The 27,192-nt window shown below is 43.0% G+C and overlaps 1 protein-coding gene across 2 annotated transcripts in view; it reads right to left on the minus strand.

Moving 5' to 3' along the window:
- The window catches only part of cdhr2 (cadherin related family member 2), a 37,578-nt gene extending 11,753 nt beyond the window's left edge, over window positions 1–25,825 (minus strand). Inside the window, exons 1-18 of one of the 2 annotated variants that reach the window (XM_055927854.1) lie at window positions 25,530–25,825; window positions 18,311–18,370; window positions 15,503–15,571; window positions 15,224–15,375; window positions 14,853–14,903; window positions 14,285–14,374; window positions 12,387–12,476; window positions 11,317–11,439; window positions 10,963–11,112; window positions 10,019–10,094; window positions 9,628–9,740; window positions 9,297–9,515; window positions 8,866–9,021; window positions 7,965–8,129; window positions 3,960–4,021; window positions 3,477–3,720; window positions 2,515–2,748; window positions 1–31 (exon numbers count right to left, since the gene is read on the minus strand). The exon at window positions 1–31 is cut by the window's left edge and continues 39 nt beyond it. In XM_055927854.1, coding sequence (XP_055783829.1) covers window positions 1–31; window positions 2,515–2,748; window positions 3,477–3,720; window positions 3,960–4,021; window positions 7,965–8,129; window positions 8,866–9,021; window positions 9,297–9,515; window positions 9,628–9,740; window positions 10,019–10,094; window positions 10,963–11,112; window positions 11,317–11,439; window positions 12,387–12,476; window positions 14,285–14,374; window positions 14,853–14,903; window positions 15,224–15,375; window positions 15,503–15,571; window positions 18,311–18,359 — 2,074 coding nt within the window. In that variant the 5' untranslated portion in view covers window positions 18,360–18,370; window positions 25,530–25,825. Of the gene's footprint in view, window positions 32–2,514; window positions 2,749–3,476; window positions 3,721–3,959; window positions 4,022–7,964; window positions 8,130–8,865; window positions 9,022–9,296; window positions 9,516–9,627; window positions 9,741–10,018; window positions 10,095–10,962; window positions 11,113–11,316; window positions 11,440–12,386; window positions 12,477–14,284; window positions 14,375–14,852; window positions 14,904–15,223; window positions 15,376–15,502; window positions 15,572–18,310; window positions 18,374–25,529 lie in introns of both variants that reach the window. The other variant, XM_055927852.1, reaches the window with a different exon arrangement.
- Between the last annotated feature and the right edge of the window lie 1,367 nt (window positions 25,826–27,192).

The following is a 27,192-nucleotide window of genomic DNA, read 5'->3' on the forward strand; positions in this document are numbered from 1 at the left end:
TTTCAAACTTCGGTGTGTTGTCGTTGATATCCTAGGTTGGAAAGTAGAAGGCCCAGTGAAGCTTTACAATTTACAATTTATGTTCACGAAGTTGACAAAGATACAAGGAAATGAAGCCTTCCTCTTACTTCTGATCACGTCAAGAAGACGACACACTTACACATTAAACAATCTGTCGAAAGGTCTATCCAGTCGAAAAAGAGATACAAGGTCTGGGTCCATATGCGTAAAGCTTCTCAGATTAAGAACGGTGATCGAGGATCAGTATTTCCTTCTGAATCTAAAGATAAAAGTTGCTGTTGTGCCTTCTTCACCACACTGTCTGTACGGGTGGACCATTTTATCAGTGATGTGCACGCCGAGGAACATGGAGCCTTTTCACGTTCTCCACTGCGGCCCCGGCGATGTGGATGAGAGCACGCTCCCTCTGCTGTCTCCCGAAGTCCACGATCAGCTCCTTCATTTTGCTGACATTGAGGAAGAGGTTATTTTCCTTCACCGCTCTGCCAGGGCCCCCACCTCCTCCCTGTAGGCCGTCTCGTTGTTGTTGATAATCAGGCCTACCACTGTTGTGTTGTCTTCAAACTTGATGATTGAGTTGGAGGCGTGCGTGGTGGCCACACCATCACGGGTGACAAAGGAGTACAGGAGGGGGCTGAGCATGCACCCTTGTGGGGTCCCTGTGTTGAGGATCAGCGGGGTGGAGGTGTTGTATTCTACTTTCTACCACCTGGGGGCGGCCCATCAGGAAGTCCAGGACCCAGTTGCATAGGGCGGGGTTCAGACCCAGGGTCCCAAGCTTAATGATGAGCTTGGAGGGTTGAAGGTTGAGCTATAGTCAATGAACAGCATTCTCACATAGGTATTCCTCTTGTCCAGATGGGATAGGGCAGGGTGTAGTGCGATGGCGATTGCATCGTCAGTGGATCTATTGCAAAATGCGGTGGGTCTAGGGTGTCAGGTAAGGTAGAGGTGATATGATCCTTAACTAGCCTCTCAAAGCCATTCATGATGACAGAAGTGAGTGCTATTTAGTTCAGTTACCTTTGCTTTCTTGGGTACCGGAACAATGGTGAACATCTTGGGCAAGTGGGGACAGCAGACTGGGATGGGGAGAGATTGAATATGTCTGTAAACACTCCAGCCAGCTGGTCTGCGCATGCTCTGATGGCGTGGCTAGGGATGCCGTCTGGTCCTGCAGCCTTGCGAGGGTTAACATGCTTAAATGTCCCACAGTTTTTTGGTTTGGGTAGGTTTTAATCGTCACAGTGGGAGCAACATTCCCCATAAACTTCCTTATGAACTTGGTCACCGTGTCTGTGTATACGTCAATGTTATTCTCAGAGGCTACCCGGAACATATCCCAGTCAGCGTGATCAAAACAATCTTGAAGCGTGGATTCAGATTGGTCAGACCAGTGTTGAATTTTCCTTAGAACGGGTATTTCCTGTTTGAAGGGAGGAGTCGTGATCTGATTTGCCCGAATGGAGGGCAGGGGAGGGCCTTGTAGCCATCCCGGAAGGGAGAGTGACAGTGGTCGAGAGTTTTTGAAGCGCAAGTACTACAGTCAATGATAGAACTTTGGTAGCGTTTTCCTCAGAACTGCTTTGTTAAAATCCCCAGCTACAATAAATGTCGCCTCAGGATATGTGGTTTCCAGTTTGCACAAAGTCCAGTGTAATTCCTTGAGGGCCGTTGTGGTATCGGCTTGAGGGGTAATATACACGGCTCTCTTGGGAGGTAATGCGGTCGGCATTTTATTGTGAGGTATTCTAGGTTGGTTGAACAAAAGGACTTGACTTCCTGTACATTACCACAATCACACAATGAGTAGTTAATCATGAAACATACACCCCCGCCTGTCTTCTTCCCGGAGAGTTCTTTATTCCTGTATGCACAATGAACTGAGAACCCAGCTGGCTGTATGGATGGGGACAGTATATCCGGAGAGAGCCATGATTCTGCGAAACAGAGTATGTTACAGTCCCTTATGTCTCTCTGGAAGGAGATCCTCGCCCTGAACTCGTCTACTTTATTGTCCAGGGGCTGAACATTAGCGAGTAATATATTCGGAAGCAGTGGATGGTGTGCATGCCTCCTGAGACAGACTAGAAGTCCACTCTAAATACCTCTTCTCCGTTGGCGGCGTCTTGAAACAGCCTCAGGGATAAGTTAAATTGCATTGGGGAGTACGAACAAAGGATCCAATTCGGGAAAGTCGTATTTCTGGTCATAACGCTGGTGAGGTATCCTCGCTCTGATATCCAGAAGTTAATTCCGGCTGTATGTAATAACGCAAAAGAACTTTCTGGGATAATAATATAAGAAATATATATTTTTTAAATAAAACATAAATGCAAAGTTGTTTAGGACCTAGTAACAGAGCTGCCAAGGGGGATCTGATCCTAGATCAACAGTCCTACTCTGAGACGCTTTGTGAATATGGGCCCAGGTACCAATACACCCTGTCTGTGCACTTGTCAAAGGTTTGTGAGGGATGGACAGTGATCTTACCTCCACATTGATGATGACTGGCACCCAGGTGGACAGTGGTGGACTGCCTTTGTCAGTTGCTGTCACATTTAACTTAACCTGCCCATTATCCTTGGCCTGCATGGCCTCTCTGTCTAGCGGGCCTTTGTTCTCCAACCAGCCTGTGGTGGGGTCAATGGTGAATTTGGCACTGTAGTTACTGCTAACTATTCCATACACAATCTCGCTGTTGGGTGGCTCATCTCTGTCAGTAGCCTGCAAACGAGAAGAAGGAAAAAAATCACCAACAACTAGAAGCAGCACAGAGGTCTACCTAGGTAGCAAAAGTCTGGTAACCTTCCCCCAAATTCCTGGAAGATTCCTGGAATTCAGTACAGAATAAGCAGGAAATCTGGAATCCTCTGACCTGGATTTTTCGAAAACCTGGGAATTTTTGGAAAGTTACTAGAATTTCCCGTGTCTACGGGTCTGCCATAGACTAGCATAAGGGTCAGCTGTAGAGCAGTTTTAACCCTTTGGTTACTGGGTCTCAAACTCATTCCATGGAGGGCCCAGGGGCTGCTGCTTGTGGCTATTTCCTTCCCATCTTTGTCAAATGAAGTCTTAGACAACCAGGTGAGGGGAGTTCCTAACTAATCAGTGACCTTCATTGATCAATCGAGGAAGGAGTGATAACCTGGAAACTCTCAGCCCTCCATGGAATGAGTTTGACACCCGTGGTGTAGAGAAGAATGCTTTTCAAACCGATCCTTGGGTTCCTCAGGCGTTCCATGTTTTTATTTATTTTATACAAGGGGTCAATTAAGAACTATTTCTTATTTACAATGATTATTCCACACATTATTCATCTTGTCAACTAATAATAAAGTCCTTGATTAGGTGAATCAGCTGAGCTCGTTCAGGGCTACAACAAAATCATAAAACGTCTAGAGGTGTCCCTGCGGAGAGGTTTGAAATCCACTTGTATAGAGACAGATATTGACCTGTACTTGAATTCTTAGGTCTGAGCCTTCTTTCACATAGTCAACGTAGGATTCTCTGTTGAACTGTGGCGTCTGGTCATTGATGTCTGTCAGTGTGATTTCTAACACAGCGTTCCCTGTGTTGTTGGCCTGGTCTCTTGCTTGCAGAGTTGGAGAATAGAGGGAGGTGAGTTCTCGGTCGATCAGTTTGCTGTTTGTCACAAAGATCCTCCCTGTCATTGCATTCACATCGAAGTACTTCAGTCTGAAAACCAGAAATCTCTTTTAGTCTTTAGTTCTCATGTATTGGGTCTCGTTTCACAAACTTTGGCACCTCATGTCAGACAACATCAAAGTTGATATACTGTATATTGTTTATGTTTTATGTTGTATGAAAGCCTCTTATAAAGCAAACTAAATTAATGAAGTATCCTATAAACATAAGAAAATTCTGGACTGGATTACAATACAACATACAGTAATAATGGTGTGTAGTGTACGTACATGCTGTCAGGAAGAAGTCTGTATCTGATGTTACCAACATCCATAGTGTCAGGATCGGTTGCCTGGAGAGAAGTAGAGTTTTGTGTTTGTACTTCCAATACATTCAGCAGCAACAGTCAAAGGACTTTTGATTCACATTTTATTACAGGTGTGTTTGATTTACATAGCAGTGTGTCCCGGGTTGAGTGAGTTAACACTCGATACTTCAAAATGCTTGTTCAAATTAAACACAGACCGCATTGGTTGAATTCCAGGCAGAATGGTGACAATAACAAGGACCTACTGTTAGAATGGTAACAATAACAAGGACCTACTGTTAGAATGGTAACAATAACATGGACCTACTGTTAGAATGGTAACAATAACAAGGACCTACTGTTAGAATGGTGACAATAACAAGGACCTACTGTTAGAATGGTAACAATAACAAGGACCTACTGTTAGAATGGTGACAATAACAAGGACCTACTGTTAGAATGGTAACAATAACATGGACCTACTGTTAGAATGGTAACAATAACAAGGACCTACTGTTAGAATGGTAACAATAACATGGACCTACTGTTAGAATGGTAACAATAACATGGACCTACTGTTAGAATGGTAACAATAACATGGACCTACTGTTAGAATGGTGACAATAACATGGACCTACTGTTAGAATGGTAACAATAACATGGACCTACTGTTAGAATGGTAACAATAACATGGACCTACTGTAAGAATGGTAACAATAACATGGACCTACTGTTAGAATGGTAACAATAAAACATGGACCTACTGTTAGAATGGTAACAATAACATGGACCTACTGTTAGAATGGTAACAATAACAAGGACCTACTGTTAGAATGGTAACAATAACAAGGACCTACTGTTAGAATGGTAACAATAACATGGACCTACTGTTAGAATGGTAACAATAACATGGACCTACTGTTAGAATGGTAACAATAACATGGACCTACTGTTAGAATGGTAACAATAACATGGACCTACTGTTAGAATGGTAACAATAACATGGACCTAATGTTAGAATGGTAACAATAACATGGACCTACTGTTAGAATGGTAACAATAACATGGACCTACTGTTAGAATGGTAACAATAACATGGACCTACAGTTAGAATGGTAACAATAACATGGACCGACTGTTAGAATGGTAACAATAACATGGACCTACTGTTAGAATGGTAACAATAACATGGACTTACTGTTAGAATGGTAACAATAACACGGACCTACTGTTAGAATGGTAACAATAACATGGACCTACTGTTAGAATGGTAACAATAACATGGACCTACTGTTAGAATGGTGACAATAACATGGACCTACTGTTAGAATGGTAACAATAACATGGACCTACTGTTAGAATGGTAACAATAACATGGACCTACTGTTAGAATGGTAACAATAACATGGACCTACTGTTAGAATGGTAACAATAACATGGACCTACTGTTAGAATGGTAACAATAACAAGGACCTACTGTTAGAATGGTAACAATAACAAGGACCTACTGTTAGAATGGTAACAATAACATGGACCTACTGTTAGAATGGTAACAATAACATGGACCTACTGTTAGAATGGTAACAATAACATGGACCTACTGTTAGAATGGTAACAATAACATGGACCTACTGTTAGAATGGTAACAATAACACGGACCTACTGTTAGAATGGTAACAATAACATGGACCTAATGTTAGAATGGTAACAATAACATGGACCTACTGTTAGAATGGTGACAATAACATGGACCTACTGTTAGAATGGTAACAATAACATGGACCTACTGTTAGAATGGTAACAATAACATGGACCTACTGTTAGAATGGTGACAATAACATGGACCTACTGTTAGAATGGTGACAATAACATGGACCTACTGTTAGAATGGTGACAATAACATGGACCTACTGTTAGAATGGCGACAATAACACGGACCTACTGTTAGAATGGTAACAATAACATGGACCTACTGTTAGAATGGTGACAATAACATGGACCTACTGTTAGAATGGTGACAATAACATGGACCTACTGTTAGAATGGTGACAATAACACGGACCTACTGTTAGAATGGTAACAATAACATGGACCTAATGTTAGAATGGTAACAATAACATGGACCTACTGTTAGAATGGTGACAATAACATGGACCTACTGTTAGAATGGTAACAATAACATGGACCTACAGTTAGAATGGTAACAATAACATGGACCGACTGTTAGAATGGTAACAATAACATGGACCTACTGTTAGAATGGTAACAATAACATGGACCTACTGTTAGAATGGTAACAATAACACGGACCTACTGTTAGAATGGTAACAATAACATGGACCTACTGTTAGAATGGTAACAATAACATGGACCTACTGTTAGAATGGTAACAATAACATGGACCTACTGTTAGAATGGTAACAATAACATGGACCTACTGTTAGAATGGTAACAAAAACACGGACCTACTGTTAGAATGGTAACATTAACACGGACCTACTGTTAGAATGGTAACAATAACAAGGACCTACTGTTAGAATGGTAACAATAACACGGACCTACTGTTAGAATGGTAACAATAACATGGACCTACTGTTAGACTGGTAACAATAACATGGACCTACTGTTAGAATGGTAACAATAACATGGACCTACTGTTAGAATGGTAACAATAACATGGACCTACTGTTAGAATGGTAACAATAACATGGACCTACTGTTAGAATGGTGACAATAACATGGACCTACTGTTAGAATGGTGACAATAACATGGACCTACTGTTAGAATGGTAACAATAACATGGACCTACTGTTAGAATGGTGACAATAACATGGACCTACTTTTAGAATGGTAACAATAACACGGACCTACTGTTAGAATGGTAACAATAACACGGACCTACTGTTAGAATGGTAACAATAACATGGACCTACTGTTAGAATGGTGACAATAACATGGACCTACTGTTAGAATGGTAACAATAACATGGACCTACTGTTAGAATGGTGACAATAACATGGACCTACTGTTAGAATGGTGACAATAACATGGACCTACTGTTAGAATGGTGACAATAACATGGACCTACTGTTAGAATGGTAACAATAACATGGACCTACTGTTAGAATGGTGACAATAACATGGACCTACTGTTAGAATGGTAACAATAACATGGACCTACTGTTAGAATGGTAACAATAACATGGACCTACTGTTAGAATGGTAACAATAACATGGACCTACTGTTAGAATGGTGACAATAACATGGACCGACTGTTAGAATGGTAACAATAACATGGACCTATTGTTAGAATGGTAACAATAACATGGACCTACTGTTAGAATGGTAACAATATCATGGACCTACTGTTAGAATGGTAACAATAACATGGACCTACTGTTAGAATGGTAACAATAACATGGACCTACTGTTAGAATGGTGACAATAACATGGACCTACTGTTAGAATGGTAACAATAACATGGACCTACTGTTAGAATGGTGACAATAACATTAACCTAATGTTAGAATGGTAACAATAACATGGACCTACTGTTAGAATGGTGACAATAACATGGACCTACTGTTAGAATGGTAACAATAACAAGGACCTACTGTTAGAATGGTAACAATAACATGGACCTACTGTTAGAATGGTAACAATAACATGGACCTACTGTTAGAATGGTAACAATAACAAGGACCTACTGTTAGAATGGTAACAATAACATGGACCTACTGTTAGAATGGTAACAATAACATGGACCTAATGTTAGAATGGTAACAATAACATGGACCTACTGTTAGAATGGTAACAATAACATGGACCTACTGTTAGAATGGTAACAATAACATGGACCTACTGTTAGAATGGTAACAATAACATGGACCTACTGTTAGAATGGTAACAATAACATGGACCTACTGTTAGAATGGTAACAATAACATGGACCTAATGTTAGAATGGTAACAATAACATGGACCTACTGTTATCGTGTCCACAGTGGTTCCATTAGGACTGTGCTCATCAACCTTGAGGTTATAGACTTCTTTGGGGAACGTGGGGCTGTTGTCATTAATGTCTTTGATCTGAATGGTGACTGTAGCCGTGGAACAGCAGTCTTCTGTATTGGAGGGATCCTTGGCGATAATCTGTACAGGAAAACAACCACGATTTATCTCGGTTTTAAAACACAGACTTTCGGACGGAGTAAGAATGTTGTTCTTTGTGGTGAGTATCAGTACGTAAACCTCAGGTTAAAAGCTGTGCACTGGTTGGTGAAGAGAATGCCATTTGAGACCAAAAAAAACGTTGGTTTTTTGAAAACGGTGATATGATCGTCAAAACAAAACTTCTGGGTACGATGTATTGTTGATCATGCGATGTCATTATTCACGTTCTGCAGCTTGGCAACCGTGCCGGTAGAGACCGTTAAATGTCTCTTGCGTGTCCGCAGTTCACCTGGCTATACCGTGTAAAGGGTGCAATGTTATCTCCTTTTAGCATAAGTAATCAACCTGTTTGTAATGGATCCTACGTGTGTTTGCTTGCCGTCTTATTAAAACTACACAAAACCTGTTTCAGCTAAGCTAGGGTAACTCTGGCATTGGACACACTCCAAACCACTTAGTTTGTCTGGTTGAAATCTTCAATCACCTTGTCACACATCTTCTTTGAAAATATTGTCAAATGTATTTGAATGCTTATGATAACAAGGTGGTTGTTGACGGGTGTTTTGTCTTTGGTTTCAGTCAGTCAAATTATAGTGAAGACATTTCCCACATTTACGTGGACATAGTACCTTACTTTTGACCTTGGTCCTTATTGGACCCTGGTGAAAAGTAGTACACTAAATATGGACTGGGGGTTGCCATTTGGGACGCGTACCTGGATGACCATTGACGTTTTGGTCTCGTAGTCCACAGCCTGGGAGTTCTTGACCGTGATCTGAACTTGGCTTTTTGAGTAGGCGATCAGTGGTGACACACTGAACACATCCATGTCTGGTCCAGCAAGACTTAATTCGAATTTTCCATTATCTCCCTACATCAGAATGCAGATGTTGATCAATTTTCTGGCCTGAGTAAACTCAGGTCCCACATGACTTTGACTTTTTTTTTTTTGTTAAGAAAAATATATATATTTTGTGATTAGGGTTGCAAAGTTCCAGTACATTTTCAAGTAATCCTGGTTGGATGATTTCAGATTTAGTTTTTCATTATTCCTTTCCTTCTCCTAACTCTGGGAATCTTCCAACCACGAGTTACAGAAAATCCCAACATTTTTTTTTGCAACCCTTTTTCTTAGAAAGGACTGACCTGATCCAAATCTTTGGCTTCGATGTCGAGGCCGTCGACTGGAACACCCATGGAGGAGTGTTCCAAGATGTTGGCCGTGAAGCTGCTGGCTTCCACGCAGGGCTCCACAACACAGTCATAAAATTTAGGCTTGTTGTCGTTGATGTCACTGATGGTAATCCGTACCTCAGTGGAGGTGTGGGCCTGGGTCCCCAGGATGCTTGGATGCACCTCTGTTGCCTAGAATTGTAGTTTTTTTAATTAACAGTAGGTTAGCCTGAAATTAAATATTGTCCTTTGGATAAATAAATTTTTGGAAATGATGTAAAGAATTTAAGCAATAAGAGTATACCGTCACATTAAAGGCCACAACATAATTGGTGTCCAACAAAGCCTCTCTGTCAATATCACTTTTGACAGATATGATTCCATCATTGGCTGTGATGTCAAACAGGTCATTGGTACCTGCAAAATAACAAAACATATATCAGAGTCCAATCTTCATCATTATTCCAACAATTTAGAATTAAAAACAAAAAATATCTTTTATCTTTTCAAGAGTTGTCAGCACAATGGCAACGGACAACGTTTATGCTGATGTTCCGCTAACAACCTGAAATGAGCAGACGTTCAGAGACGTTCAGCCGACGTTCAGAGACGTTCAGAGACGTTCAGCAGACGTTCAGACGTTCAGAGGCGTTCAGAGACGTTCAGCAGACGTTCAGAGAAGTAGTTATGCTCACCTTCAATGCTGTAGGTGATGGCATCGTTGATTCCTGTGTCCTGATCAATTGCGGTCACTTTAAACACAGACTTGCCCTGAAATGAAAGGGAGACGGTAGAGTTCAGTTAAAGGCTGACGTCAACAAAGGCTTTGTCCCCTTTGGCACTCCAAAAGTAGTAAATGTCCCAGATTAAAAGTAGTAAATGGATCTGATTAAAAGTAGTAAATGGATCTGATTAAAAGTAGTAATTGGCCCTGATCAAAAGTAGTAAATGTGTCACGTTCCTGACCTGTTGTTCCTTGTTTTGTGTTTATTTAGTTGGTCAGGGCGTGAGTTGGGTGGGTTGTCGATGTGTTGTTTTCTATGTTGGGTTTTTGTGTTCGGCCTGGTATGATTCTCAATCAGAGGCAGCTGTCAATCGTTGTTCCTGATTGAGAATCATACTTAGGCAGCCGGGGTTTCACGTGTGTTTTGTGGGTGTTTGTCTACCGTGTTAGTGTTTTCACCACACGGTACTGTTTCGGTTTTCTGCACTTCGTTTATTGTTTTGTATTTCAGTGTTCAGTTTCGGTTTTAATAAATCATCATGAGCACGAACCACTCTGCATATTGGTCCGATCCTTCTCGCCTCTCCTCGTCCGAGGAGAAGGAAGAAAATGATTATCGTTACAAAATGGCCCTGATCAAAAGTAGTAAATGGCCCAGATCATAAGTAGTACACCAAGTAGGGAACATGGTACCATTTGGAACTTTATTGGTCCATACCTTTACTTTTACAATTGTTTATCTATTTAGATGTATGTGTATGTGTACGACAATACAGCAACTAGCAACAACAATAAACAAATTGTAAAAGGACTTAGCTGTTGGTAGAAAACACGATGTGAACGTTGTTTGATATTCTTTGGTCGGTTGAACTATGAACTAAAAGGAAAGTGCCTATTTGGCAACACCAGACTCACCACGGGAGAATGTTCAGGGACAGTAGTCGCGTAAGGAGTACTTAGAAACCGCGGATCCAGGTCTGGGACGTCCACCACAGTGATGAAAGCAAAGGCAATGCTGGACTGATGAACAGGGTTAGGTTCATTATACACAGGGCCTCCACCATCCTGTGAGGGGAAACACAATCAGAAACAGAAAACCACATTTAATAGGACCGTTTCTCAGATTAAGCCCACAACTGGATCTGAAAAACATGATCAATTTCAGAAAGAACATGCTTGTTAGTCAGGAATACAGAAAAAAAAAACTTCCAATAAGTGACTAGTGAAGATCCAACAGTGACTAGAGAAGTGTTGAGATGGGCTACTTACAGTGGCGTTGATCTTCAGCCTATAGAAAGTGCTCAAACTTGTAAAATTCAGTTGTTTAACCAGTTTGACTTGGCCATTATTCTCATTGATAGTAAATTGATTTAGTCCATCACTTGGACTCGCCTAGAAACGAGGAGAGAGTTGGGTATAAATACATAGAGTCCATATAACAATCTCAAAGGCATATAGTCCTTTCTAATTCTCCTTCAATGTCTGTTGAGAAGGGCTTTTATTATTATTTGCTACATGACTAATGTTGGGGCTGTAATTTGGTTCTAATGGGGGTGTAACTTGGTTCTAATGGGGGTATAACTTGGTTCTAATGGGGGTGTAACTTGGTTCTAATGGGGGTGTAACGTGGTTCTAATGGGGGTGTAATTTGGTTCCAATGGTGGTGTAACTTGGTTCTAATGGGGCATAACTTGGTTCTAATGGGGGTGTAACTTGGTTCTAATGGGGGGTGTAACTTGGTTCTAATGGGGGTGTAACTTGGTTCTAATGGGGGTGTAACTTGGTTCTAATGGGGGGTGTAACTTGGTTCTAATGGGAGTGTAACGTGGTTCTAATGGGGGGTGTAACGTGGTTCTAATGGGGGTGTAACGTGGTTCTAATGGGGGTGTAACGTGGTTCTAATGGGGGTGTAACTTGGTTCTAATGGGGGTGTAACTTGGTTCTAATGGGGGTGTAACTTGGTTCTAATGGGGGGTGTAACTTGGTTCTAATGGGGGTGTAACTTGGTTCTAATGGGGGGTGTAACTTGGTTCTAATGGGGGTGTAACTTGGTTCTAATGGGGGTGTAACTTGGTTCTAATGGGGGTGTAACTTGGTTCTAATGGGGGGTGTAACTTGGTTCTAATGGGGGTGTAACTTGGTTCTAATGGGGGGTGTAACTTGGTTCTAATGGGGGTGTAACTTGGTTCTAATGGGGGGTGTAACTTGGTTCTAATGGGGGTGTAACTTGGTTCTAATGGGGGTGTAACTTGGTTCTAAGTTCACTGTTGATGTTTTGAGTCAGGTTCACTTATAAATCAATACAGAAAATCAGCTTTCTGTCCAAAAGCAATGCTTACCTCATCAATGCGGTACTTCACAACAGCGGCAAGTCCAGCGTCTGCATCTATGGCATACACTTGAAACAGAACGGTGTCCAAGGCAGTATTCTAAGAACAAAAACAGACAGAGGAGGGCAAGGAAGTAGAAGGCACAATAGTACTTTTTTCATCATCATTTAGAAAAGTCACTTTCAAATGTATAGCACAAAAATTAATTCCTGACTATACACTACTAGCAAGGAACAATTTTCCATTATAGGTCTTATAGGATGAAGTGAGAATTAAATCACTGAGGATTACCACTACATACAGAATGACCAGTAGGCCAAAATCTCACTGCTAACAGCAGGCCTGTAGCACATTTAAAGGGGCAGTGCAGTCAAACACGTGATTTTCCTTTTATAGATAGTGCATTCGGAAAGAATTCAGACTCCTTGACTCTTTCCCCATTTTGTTACATTACGGCCTTATTCTAAACTTGATTAAACAGTTTTTTTCTTCTCATCAATCGACACACAATTCCCCATAATGACAAATCAAAAACAGGTTTTGAGAAAGGTTTGCAAATGAATTTAAAAAAAACTATCAACTTAAATATCACATTTACATAAGAATTCAGACCCTTTAATTAGTTCTTTGTTTAAGCACCTTTGGAAGCAATTACAGACTCAAGGCATCTTTTGCGTATGACGCTAAAAGCTTGGTGCCCCGGTACTTGGAGAGTTTCTCCCATTCTTCTCTGCAGATCCTCTCAAACTCTGTCAGGTTTGATGGGGAGTGTCTCTGCACAGCTATTTTCAGGTCTCTCCAGAGATGTTTGATCGGGTTCAAGTCCAAGCTCTGGCTGGGTCACTCAAGGACATTCAGAGACTTATCCCGAAGCCACTCCTGCGTTGTCTTGGCTGTGTGCTTAGGGTCGTTGTCCTGTTGGGAGGTGAACCTTCGCCCCAGTTTGAGATCCTGAGCACTCTGGAGCAGGTTTTCATCAAGGATCTCTCTGTACTTTGCTCCGTTCATCTTTCCCTCGATCCTGACTAGTCTCCCAGTCCTTGCCACTAAAAAACATCCCCAGAGCATGATGCGGCCTCCACCATGCTTCACCGTAGGGATGGTGCCAGGTTTCCTCCAGACGTGACGCTTGGGGAGGCAGATAGCCTAGTGGTTAGAGCATTGGACTAGTAACCGGAAGGTTGCAAGATCGAATCCCCGAGCTGAAAAGGTAAAAATCTGTCGTTCTGCCCCTGAACAAGGCAGTTAACCCACTGTTCCTAGGCTGTAATTGAAAACAAGAATTTGTTCTTAACTGACTTGCCTAGTTAAATAAAGGTAAAACAAAATGTTAAAAATGTTGCAGGTAACTACTTCACATGAGAGACATTTGAACTTAAACTTTTTTTTTTTTTTATCAAAATGCGCTTTTTTGCCAGAAATTACTTCTGGAATGTGAACTTTCATGTGTCTTAATAACAAACTTGTATTCCATCTGTAAAAACGAATAGAATTGTGAAATTACGAGTCTAGTTGGTTTAGCCACAGAAAAAAACAGCAACCTTTCCTCTAGCCATGATTGGCTGAGATAATGAGTGGGCTGGACATACCGAGAGATATGTCCGGATTTGTCTGCCATATAGCACGCTTTTGTCTATTTGAGCTCAGGGCAACCATGGCAACCGTGACAGGGAGAAGCATCCACCCATGATGTATACAGGTAAGATAGTCTAGCTAGCTATTTCTGAAATTTCTAAATGTGGTTAACTTTGTAAATTACAGTGAATTTTGAAACCATAGTCTGTTGAGATGATTTCACAGGCTCATAAAGTTTCCCACAATTTCTTAATTATGGCTGGAAATTAATTGAACGTGCCATATAGATGAAATGATTATTAAAGGAATGTAAAATTTGTAATTGTACTTACTTCTGGGACATTTTCGTTGTAAGGTTCATTTTGAAATATGGGTCGGTTATCATTCGCATCGGTTACGATTATCCGAATGTCTTTGTCAACCTAAAAAAGATGACATGATATATTGTGCATGTTAAAAAGACATGTATCAATGTGTTAAAAACAATAAAATAAATAAAAATATAGTTAAATTCATTTTTATGTTTGGTATTTTATTAGGATCCCCATTAGCTGTAGCAAAAGCAGCAGCTTCTCATCTTGGGGTTCCACACAAACATGAAACATGATATAATACAGAACGTCAATAGACAAGAACAGCTCAAGGACAGAACTACATACATTTATTTAAAAAAGGCCAATACATACACACAAACTATCTATGTCCAATAGGGGAGAGGCGTTGTGCCGTGAGGTGTTGCTTTATCTGTTTATTGAAACCAGGTTTGCTGTTCACTTGAGCAATATGAGATGGAACAGAGTTCCATACAATAAAAGGCTCTATATAATACTGTACATTTTCTTGAATTTGTTCTGGATTTGGGGACTGTGAAAAGAGTTAGAGGCTTTATTGTGAACTTACTGTATAATCAGCGTCAGAAACCACAACGCCGATAGTGAATACACCCTTGTCCTGAACAAATATAAGCCAATCAATTAGAGAATCAGGTCAGGAAAAATAAAAGATAAAATACTTAAACACTGAAATGGCTGAAACAACACTGAAAATTCTATTATGGCTGAAACAATACCTAAACACTGAAATGGCTGAAACACTACTGAAATTCTAAAATGGCTGAAACAACACTGAAAATTCTAAAATGGCTGAAACAACACTGAAATTTCTAAAATGGCTGAAATAATACTTAAACACTGAAATGGCTGAAACAACACTGAAAATTCTAAAATGGCTGAAACAACAGTGAAATACAAAAATGGGAGACGAGGACTTACATCATCATCTCTCTCCAAGGGGATCCGGATGGTTACTCTCCCTGTGTCTGGGTCGACTTTAAAGTAGCTTGCTTTTGGCCCAGTAATCATGTACGTCAGCGGGTCAGGAACAGGATCAGGATCATACGTTTCTATTTGAAAGGCAAATCCATCTGAAGGGAGAGAGTGTTGGGTTAATAACAAGTCCAAAACCACTACGTAGTGAAGAGCATGCATGAATTGACATACTATTTTGTGATAAAAAAACGTTTGTATTTACTGAGTACTAGAAATACACACCTATTGGAGTGTCTTCGTCTATTTGGGCATAATCTGTTGTAATGCTCGGGATTTGGTTTTGGCTTTGAGCTGTAGAAAAAAAAGCAGGGATAGTTTAATCATATAACCTGTAAGTCCAAGCAAAATGAGTCCCACTTTACAATAATATTGATAAGATTTGACATTGAGTTTAAACTTCCTCACTTTATCTGTGAAATTGCCATTAAACAACCAGTATCACTGTATGACTAGACGTGGCATTATTACACGTAAAGTTAATGCGTTTAAAGTACGGTAGCACGGTAGCACGGTAGCACGGTAGCACGGTAGCACGGTAGTACGGTAGTACGGTAGCACGGTAGCACGGTAGTACGGTAGCACGGTAGTACGGTAGCACGGTAGCACGGTAGTACGGTAGCACGGTAGTACGGTAGCACGGTAGTATGGTAGCACGGTAGCACGGTAGTATGGTAGCACGGTAGCACGGTAGTATGGTAGCACGGTAGCACGGTAGTATGGTAGCACGGTAGCACGGTAGTACGGTAGCACGGTAGTATGGTAGTACGGTAGCACGGTAGTATGGTAGCACGGTAGCACGGTAGTATGGTAGCACGGTAGCACGGTAGTATGGTAGCACGGTAGTATGGTAGCACGGTAGCACGGTAGCACGGTAGTACGGTAGCACGGTAGTATGGTAGTACGGTAGCACGGTAGTATGGTAGCACGGTAGCACGGTAGTATGGTAGCACGGTAGCACGGTAGCATGGTAGTACGGTAGCACGGTAGTATGGAGCACGGTAGCACGGTAGCATGGTAGCATGGTAGCATGGTAGTACGGTAGCATGGTAGTACGGTAGCACGGTAGTATGGTAGCACGGTAGCACGGTAGTACGGTAGCATGGTAGTACGGTAGTACGGTAGTATGGTAGCACGGTAGCACGGTAGCATGGTAGCATGGTAGCATGGTAGTACGGTAGCATGGTAGTACGGTAGCACGGTAGTACGGTAGCACGGTAGCACGGTAGTATGGTAGTATGGTAGCACAGTAGCACGGTAGCACGGTAGTATGGTAGTACGGTAGTACGGTAGCATGGTAGCACGGTAGTACAGTAGCACGCTAGTACGGTAGTATGGTAGCACGGTAGTACGGTAGTACGGTAGCACGGTAGTGCGGTAGCATGGTAGCACGGTAGTACAGTAGCACGCTAGTACGGTAGTATGGTAGCATGGTAGCACGGTAGTACGGTAGCACGGTAGCACGGTAGTATGGTAGCACGGTAGCACGTTAGTATGGTAGCACGGTAGCACGGTAGTACGGTAGCATGGTAGTACGGTAGTACGGTAGTATGGTAGCACGGTAGCACGGTAGTACAGTAGCACGGTAGTACGGTAGCATGGTAGTACGGTAGTACGGTAGTATGGTAGCACGGTAGCACGGTAGCATGGTAGCATGGTAGCATGGTAGTACGGTAGCATGGTAGTACGGTAGCACAGTAGTACGGTAGCACGGTAGCACGGTAGTATGGTAGTATGGTAGCACAGTAGCACGGTAGCACGGTAGTATGGTAGTACGGTAGTACGGTAGCATGGTAGCACGGTAGTACAGTAGCACGCTAGTACGGTAGCATGGTAGCACGGTAGTACGGTAGTACGGTAGCACGGTAGTGCGGTAGCATGGTAGCACGGTAGTACGGTAGCATGGTAGCACGGTAGTACGGTAGCACGGTAGCACGGTAGTATGGTGTACTACTTTTGACCAGGGCTCGTATTCCCTGTGGGCACTACTTCGGGAACAAAGTGCCATTGGGGATAGAGAGAGGTTAGAGACCCAGGTAGGTACTCACCTCCATTGGGGATAGAGAGAGGTTAGAGACCCAGGTAGGTATTCACCTCCATTGGGGATAGAGAGAGGTTAGAGACCCAGGTAGGTACTCACCTCCATTGGGGATAGAGAGAGGTCAGAGACCCAGGTAGAGAGAGGTTAGAGACCCAGGTAGGTATTCACCTCCATTGGGGATAGAGAGAGGTTAGAGACCCAGGTAGGTATTCACCTCCATTGGGGATAGAGAGAGGTTAGAGACCCAGGTCGGTATTCACCTCCATTGGGGATAGAGAGAGGTTAGAGACCCAGGTAGGTATTCACCTCCATTGGGGATAGAGAGAGGTTAGAGACCCAGGTAGGTACTCGCCTCCATTGGGGATAGAGAGAGGTTATAGACCCAGGTAGGTTCTCACCTCCATTGGGGATAGAGAGAGGTTAGAGACCCAGGTAGGTACTCACCTCCATTGGGGATAGAGAGAGGTTAGAGACCCAGGTAGGTACTCACCTCCATTGGGGATAGAGAGGTTAGAGACCCAGGTAGGTACTCACCTCCATTGGGGATAGAGAGAGGTTAGAGACCCAGGTAGGTACTCACCTCCATTGGGGATAGAGAGAGGTTAGAGACCCAGGTAGGTACTCACCTCCATTGGGGATAGAGAGAGGTTAGAGACCCAGGTAGGTACTCGCCTCCATTGGGGATAGAGAGAGGTTAGAGACCCAGGTAGGTACTCGCCTCCATTGGGGATAGAGAGAGGTTAGAGACCCAGGTAGGTACTCACCTCCATTGGGGATAGAGAGAGGTTAGAGACCCAGGTAGGTACTCACCTCCATTGGGGATAGAGAGAGGTTAGAGACCCAGGTAGGTACTCACCTCCATTGGGGATAGAGAGAGGTTAGAGACCCAGGTAGGTACTCATCTCCATTGGGGATAGAGAGGTTAGAGACCCAGGTAGGTACTCACCTCCACTGGGGATAGAGAGAGGTTAGAGACCCAGGAAGGTACTCACCTCCAGCGAAGAGGCTCACAAGACACAACAGCAGGAAACTGACTTCCATCCTTCACAGGCCTGCTAACTCAGACAACACACAAAACACCATAGAATTACTTATTAGTACACAAAACACCATAGAATGACATATTAGAACACAAAACACCATAGAATGACATATTATATGTCAAAACATCATATAATTATATATTACAACTCAAAACATCCTAGAATTACATATTATAACTCAAAACACCATAGAATTACATATTATAACTCAAAACACCATAGAATTACATATTATAACTCAAAATGGGCACTGTACAACTTTGGCTGACCCTGTAAAATGACATATTTCAAATCAAATCAAATTTGTCACAAGCGCCAAATACAACAGGTGTAGTAGACCTTACAGTGAAATTCTTACTTACGAGCCCTTAACCAACAATGCAGTTTCAAAAAATAAGGATAAGAATAAGAAATAAAAGTAACAAGTAATTAAAGAACAGCATTAAAATAACAATAGTGAGACTAGATACAGGGGGTACCGGTACAGAGTCAATGTGGAGGCTATATACAGGAGGTACCGGTACAGAGTCAATGTGGAGGCTATATACAGGGTGTTACGGTACAGAGTCAATGTGGAGGCTTTATACAGGGTGTACCGGTACAGAGTCAATGTGGAGGCTATATACAGGGGGTACCTTTACAGAGTCAATGTGGAGGCTATATACAGGGTGTCACGGTACAGAGTCAATGTGGAGGCTATATACAGGGGGGGTACCGGTACAGAGTCAATGTGGAGGCTATATACAGGGGGTACCGGTACAGAGTCAATGTGGAGGCTATATAGAGGGGGTACCGGTACAGAGTCAATATGGAGGCTATATACAGGGTGTTACGGTACAGAGTCAATGTGGAGGCTATATACAGGGTGTACCGGTACAGAGTCAATGTGGAGGCTATATACAGGGGGTACCGGTACAGAGTCAATGTGGAGGCTATATACAGGGTGTACCGGTACAGAGTCAATGTGGAGGCTATATACAGGGGGTACCGGTACAGAGTCAATGTGGAGGCTATATACAGGGGATACCGGTACAGAGTCAATGTGGAGGCTATATACAGGGTGTCACGGTACAGAGTCAATGTGGAGGCTATATACAGGGTGTTACGGTACAGAGTCAATGTGGAGGCTATATACAGGGTGTTACGGTACAGAGTCAATGTGGAGGCTTTATACAGGGTGTTACGGTACAGAGTCAATGTGGAGGCTATATACAGGGGGTACCGGTACAGAGTCAATGTGGAGGCTATATACAAGGTGTTACGGTACAGAGTCAATGTGGAGGCTATATACAGGGTGTACCGGTACAGAGTCAATGTGGAGGCTATATACAGGGGATACCGGTACAGAGTCAATGTGGAGGCTATATACAGGGGGTACTGGTACAGAGTCAATGTGGAGGCTATATACAGGGGGTACCGGTACAGAGTCAATGTGGAGGCTATATACAGGGGGTACCGGTACAGAGTCAATGTGGAGACTATATACAGGGTATTACGGTACAGAGTCAATGTGGAGGCTATATACAGGGTGTTACGGTACAGAGTCAATGTGGAGGCTATATACAGGGGGTACGGTACAGAGTCAATGTGGAGGCTATATACAGGGGGTACCGGTACAGAGTCAATGTGGAGGCTATATACAGGGGGTACTGGTACAGAGTCAATGTGGAGGCTATATACAGGGGGTACCGGTACAGAGTCAATGTGGAGGCTATATACAGGGGGTACCGGTACAGAGTCAATGTGGAGACTATATACAGGGTATTACGGTACAGAGTCAATGTGGAGGCTATATACAGGGTGTTACGGTACAGAGTCAATGTGGAGGCTATATACAGGGGGTACCGGTACAGAGTCAATGTGGAGGCTATATACAGGGTGTTACGGTACAGAGTCAATGTGGAGGCTATATACAGGGGGTACCGGTACAGAGTCAATGTGGAGGCTATATACAGGGGGGCATCGGTTAGTTGAGGTAAAATGGACATGTAGGTAGAGTTATTAAAGTGACTAGATGATAACAACACCACCTATGTGATGTAAGTGCCATTTTTCTTATTATTAGAACTCAAAACCCCTTAGAAGTACATTCTAGAACTCAAAACACCGTAGAAGTACATTCTAGAACTCAAAACACCGTAGAAGTACATTCTAGAACTCAAAACACCGTAGAAGTACATTCTAGAACTCAAAACACCGTAGAAGTACATTCTAGAACTCAAAACACCTTCTCAGTCAATCAGATAGGTATCGGTGGCTGTGTTTACACAGCAACACTAACGTTTGACATTTTAGTCATTTAGCAGACACTTATCCAGAGAGCAATTAGGGTTAAGTGCTTTGCTCAAGGGTACATCAACATATTTTTCACCTAGTTATCTCAGGGGTTCGAACCCAACGGGGGGTTACTGGCCCAACGCTCTTAACTGCTAAGCTACCTGCCGCCTCTAAGAACTCAAATCTGATTTCTATATCCAATCTTTTTTTTCTGACTGTCCACAGTCAGTTTTACATGTGACCTATATCGGATTTGTTGCATTCACACTGATGTAGACTCTGAAGTGGCACACAGATGCATTGTTCATTTTCCTGTCACTGTGCCCTTACATTTTGGGGTGGTTGTCATAGTAACAGCCCGTATTGTACCCCTCCCTCCCTCCCCCCCACCCCACACGCACACACATCAGAGCAAATAAATTTGATCTCAGAATCCAGACAGAGGTCACATATGGAGGATGGGGTTTGTGTCAGGATTCAGATCCACACGTGAGGTGGTATAAATCAGAAGTCAAATGTTCAAATTCAATGTGTGTTTTTGCTGTTTACACATTAGGTTGAGTATCAGATATGCAAATAATTCCCAAAAATCTGAATTGGCTGCCTGTGCGGCCAATATAACTATTTAAAATATAGTGTTACAGAACCATATACAGTTGGTTATAGTTGCCTGCTGGGGGGCAGGGAGACCCCCCAGCTTCACTAAAATCATTTACAACTACGTGCCATTTTGATAAATAAATGCTATCTATTTGGTTGTAATATCATTCCCTCTTGAAGAGCAGAGTCACAACTACACATGTCCCATTATTCTACATTTAGCCCTATCATCAGAGTTACACGGCAAGTTGGCCCTAACTGCATGTTTTCATGATCAGTAAACATCAAATGATCATGTATTTTCAGATGTGTGCGGGTAGCCTATCCAATTAGCATGTAGCTAGCTAGCTAGTTAAGCAAACAACATGTGTCATTTAGCTTGCTTCATCAGAGATTAGTTTTTTTTGTTGTTGAAAGAGCTCGACATGTCCGTCGGACTACTTGGATGACAAGCAAATCAAACAATATTTGGACATAACCATCTAGCGTATCCCTTGAACGTTAGCTTGTTAGCTAGTAATATTGACGTGATCTGTTATTAGCTAGCTAGCCAATTTGACGTGGTCCATCAAATAAACATTGCCTGTTATGTTTGTGAGCAGCAATTATAATTAAAAACCTTTAAACAAAACAACAATGTTGAAAAGGGGATATTGTTATCTAACTTTGCTAGGTAACGTCAGTCCTACAGAATACTTCAGAAAGTATTCCCACCTAGGGCTGTGTGTAACGCTCGTCGTCGTAAGGAAGAGTGGACCAAAGCGCAGCGTGGAAAGTGTTCATGATCTTTACTGTCAAGAATCACTCAAAACAAAAATAACGAATAACGAAAACAAAAACGAACGCGAACAGTTCCGTCAGGCACAGATACTCAACGGCAAACAACGACCCACAAAACACAGGTGGGAAAAAGAGATTTAATTTTCTATAAATAAATAAAAATCTAAATACACGTTTTCACTTTGTCTCATATTGACAAAGTGAAAACCAGTATTTAAATATTTTATTTTATTTATAGAAAATTAAATATCTAATTTAAATAACTATTCATACCCCTGAGTCAATACTTTGTAGAAGCACTTTGGCTGAGATTACAGCTTTGAGTCTGCGTTTACAGCTTTGATGTCACGCCCTGACCATAGTTAGCTTTGTATGTTTCTATGTTTTGTTTGGTCAGGGTGTGATCTGAGTGGGCATTCTATGTTGTTTGTCTAGTTTGTCTATTTCTATGTGTTTGGCCTGATATGGTTCTCAATCAGAGGCAGGTGTTAGTCGTTGTCTCTGATTGGGAACCATATTTAGGTAGCCTGTTTTGTTATTGTGGGATGTGGGTGATTGTCTATGTGTTAGTTGCCTGCGTCTGCACTGTTATATATAGCGTCACGTTCGTTTTGTTGTTTTGTATTAGTTTGGTTAGTGTTTCTTCTTAAATAAATGGAAGAATGTATTCACTTCACGCTGCGCCTTGGTCCTCCTCTCTTCCACATTACGACGAACGTGACATTTGAGTCTGCGTTTACAGCTTTGAGTCTGCGTTTACAGCTTTGAGTCTGCGTTTACAGCTTTGAGTCTGCGTTTACAGCTTTGAGTCTGCCTTTACAGCTTTGAGTCTGCCTTTACAGCTTTGAGTCTGCGTTTACAGCTTTGAGTCTGCGTTTACAGCTTGGAGTCTGCGTTTACAGCTTTGAGTCTGCGTTTACAGCTTTGAGTCTGCGTTTACAGCTTTGAGTCGGCCTTTACAGCTTTGAGTCTGCCTTTACAGCTTTGAGTCTGCCTTTACAGCTTTGGAGTCTGCGTTTACAGCTTTGAGTCTGCGTTTACAGCTTTGAGTCTGCGTTTACAGCTTTGAGTCTGCCTTTAAATTGTGTGTAGATGTGTGAGGAATTCCGGCTGTAACACAACAAAATGCGGAATAAGTCAAGGGGTATGAATACTTTCTGAAGGCCACTGTACGTTGGTTGGAGAGAAAAAAAGTACATTAGGTTTACTTCCCACTATGTTCAGCCAACTGTAATTGACAATGTGTAGTAATGACTCTGCTCTTCAAGAGGGGGTGATATTACAACCAAATAGATAACATGTATTAAATATTGCCTTGAAGACGGTACACAGTTGTCAATGGTTTTAGCGGAGCCGGGGGGGCTTCTTGCCCCCAACGGACAAATCGAACGCTCGGCACCTTATTGTGACGTTTTATTGATAACGACCTATACTCAACACTATACTAAACGTTTTATTGATAAGGACCTATACTCAACACTATACTAAACGTTTTATTGATAACGACCTATACTCAACACTATACTAAACGTTTTATTGATAACGACCTATACTCAACACTAAACTAAACGTTTTATTGATAACGACCTAAACTAAACGTTTTATTGATATCGACCTATACTCAACACTAAACTAAACGTCATAAGTCACATTCTATTAATAATTAACAGTATTGAATTTTTTTTGAGGAAACAAGTTAATAACATAAAAGGAGAAATAGGCCAAATAACTAAACAATACCAAATACCAAAACGAGTCTTAGTCCAAAAAACAAAAAAAAGTAAACTTGTTTACTGTAAGGAAGTAGTCCGATATGACTGCTATTCCCTGCAACACATATAAAACCGAGAGAAAACAGATAAGACTGGAAACACAGCAGTATCTGAGACTCTGAATTGCCAGGCATTGAAATAAGGCTGTCACTACAGGAACGGGAGTCAATGTTTAACCACAGAGATGGAATGATACCCATCTTCTGTATCCTGTCGTAAATTCAGATGTGAAAACAAATGCTTTGTGTACATGAGTCGTTACTTATTCTAAATAATAACGTACATGCTTACAGTATAAATACAAATATGTAATTTACATGTTGATAAAAACTGTCCAAATTGTTAGTCTATTTGGATACAGTATTTCTGTATATGCCTGTGTGTTAAACATATCAGCCGATGGGGCGGCAGGTAGCCTAGTGGTTAGAGTGGAGGGGCGGCAGGTAGCCTAGTGGCTAAAGTGTAGGGGCGGCAGGTAGCCTAGTGGTTAGAGTGTAGGGGCGGCAGGTAGCCTAGTGGTTAGAGTGTAGGGGCGGCAGGTAGCCTAGTGGTTAGAATGTAGGGACGGCAGGTAGCCTAGTGGTTAGAGTGTAGGGGCGGCAGGTAGCCTAGTGGTTAGAGTGTAGGGGCGGCAGGTAGCCTAGTGGTTAGAGTGTAGGGGCGGCAGGTAGCCTAGTGGTTAGAGTGTAGGGGCGGCAGGTAGCCTAGTGGTTAGAGTGTAGGGGCGGCAGGTAGCCTAGTGGTTAGAGTGTAGGGGCGGCAGGTAGCCTAGTGGTTAGAGTGTAGGGGCGGCAGGTAGCCTAGTGGTTAGAGTGTAGGGGCGGCAGGTAGCCTAGTGGTTAGAGTGTAGGGGCGGCAGGTAGCCTAGTGGTTAGAGTGTAGGGGCGGCAGGTAGCCTAGTGGTTAGAGTGTAGGGGCGGCAGGTAGCCTAGTGGTTAGAGTGTAGGGGCGGCAGGTAGCCTAGTGGTTAGAGTGTAGGGGCGGCAGGTAGCCTAGTGGTTAGAGTGTAGGGGCGGCAGGTAGCCTAGTGGTTAGAGTGTAGGGACGGCAGTAGCCTAGTGGTTAGAGTGTAGGGGCGGCAGGTAGCCTAGTAGTTAGAGTGTAGGGGCGGCAGGTAGCCTAGTGGTTAGAGTGTAGAGGCGGCAGGTAGCCTAGTGGTTAGAGTGTAGAGGCGGCAGGTAGCCTAGTGGTTAGAGTGTAGGGGCGGCAGGTAGCCTAGTGGTTAGAGCGTTGGGCCAGTAACCCGAAAGGTTGCTAGACAGATCCCTGAGCTGTCAAGGTATAAATCTGTCGTTTTGCCCCTGAACAAGGCAGTTAACCCACTGTTCCCTGGTAGGCCGCCATTGTAAATAAGAATTTGTTCTGAACTAACTTGCCTGGTTAAATTGATTAATTTGTTATTCTCCAAGTGGAGTGTATCAACGATGACGCTCAATTAGAACTACTATGTTGATCTACTGTATCACAGAACAATCCCACAATCCACCACATGACGATGACCAGAGTATTACTCTCCCACTAAAACTCTAATGACCTTATTCACATTACTCTGAATATTACTCTCCCACTAAAACTCTAATGACCTTATTCACATTACTCTGAATATTACTCTCCCACTAAAACTCTAATGACCTTATTCACATTACTCACACATCACATCAACACATCCAAGTGAAGAAAAGAAAAATATATATATATATTCTAATGAACACAAACAAGTGTTCAAAGCTCAGACTTACCGGCCCACGTTCCTTAGTTGGGTATAGACAGAGAGACAGAGAGACAGACAGACAGAGAGAGAGAGAGACAGGTAACAGGTGGTTGTTCCAGAGGGATGTGGAGAGGACTGAACTGGAGTCTAGGTGAGACCTTATCCTGCTGCTGTGACTACTGCTCTCTCTCTCTCTCTCTTGTGATTATCTCCTCTCCTTTAGGCTGTAAATGTTAATGATTAACACACATTGAGAAACACAGTGAACAATATGGCCTGGATGGACCGATGCAGCAGCCTCCTTACAGTGTGTGTGTGTGTGTGTGCGTGTTTGGTGTGGTGTGGTGTGGTGTGGTGTGGTGTGGTGTGGTGTGGTGTGTGTGTGTGTGTGTGTGTGTGTGTGTGTGTGTGTGTGTGTGTGTGTGTGTGTGTGTGTGTACACCCATGCTAAAAACAGCTTGGTGTAGCCTATAGCATACGGACAGCCAGGAGCATAGGTTAGGAGTCTCGTGCAGTAAATTAAAATGCTGATAACTACAGTAACCAGGCTACAGTAACCAGGCTACAGTAACCAGGCTACAGTAACCAGGCCACAGTAACCAGGCTACAGTAACCAGGCTACAGTAACCAGGCTACAGTAACCAGGCTACAGTAACCAGGCCACAGTAACCAGGCCACAGTAACCAGGCCACAGTAACCAGGCTACAGTAACCAGGCTACAGTAACCAGGCTACAGTAACCAGGCTACAGTAACCAGGCCACAGTAACCGGGCTACAGTAACCGGGCTACAGTAACTGGGCTACAGTAACCGGGCTACAGTAACCGGGCTACAGTAACCGGGCCACAGTAACCAGGCTACAGTAACCAGGCTACAGTAACCAGGCCACAGTAACCAGGCCACAGTAACCAGGCCACAGTAACCAGGCCACAGTAACCGGGCTACAGTAACCGGGCTACAGTAACCGGGCTACAGTAACCGGGCTACAGTAACCAGGCTACAGTAACCAGGCTACAGTAACCGGGCTACAGTAACCGGGCCACAGTAACCGGGCTACAGTAACCGGGCTACAGTAACCAGGCTACAGTAACCAGGCTACAGTAACCGGGCCACAGTAACCGGGCTACAGTAACCGGGCTACAGTAACCAGGCTACAGTAACCGGGCTACAGTAACCAGGCCACAGTAACCAGGCTACAGTAACCAGGCTACAGTAACCAGGCTACAGTAACCGGGCCACAGTAACCGGGCCACAGTAACCGGGCCACAGTAACCGGGCTACAGTAACCAGGCCACAGTAACCAGGCTACAGTAACCAGGCCACAGTAACCAGGCTACAGTAACCAGGCCACAGTAACCGGGCTACAGTAACCGGGCTACAGTAACCGGGCCACAGTAACCGGGCCACAGTAACCGGGCTACAGTAACCGGGCTACAGTAACCGGGCTACAGTAACCAGGCTACAGTAACCAGGCTACAGTAACCGGGCCACAGTAACCAGGCTACAGTAACCAGGCCACAGTAACCAGGCTACAGTAACCAGGCCACAGTAACCAGGCTACAGTAACCAGGCTACAGTAACCAGGCCACAGTAACCAGGCCACAGTAACCGGGCTACAGTAACCGGGCTACAGTAACCGGGCTACAGTTACCGGGCTACAGTAACCGGGCTACAGTAACCGGGCCACAGTAA

This window comes from Salvelinus fontinalis, chromosome 6 (genome assembly GCF_029448725.1).
Source record: "Salvelinus fontinalis isolate EN_2023a chromosome 6, ASM2944872v1, whole genome shotgun sequence".
Taxonomy (NCBI): Eukaryota; Metazoa; Chordata; class Actinopteri; order Salmoniformes; family Salmonidae; genus Salvelinus; species Salvelinus fontinalis.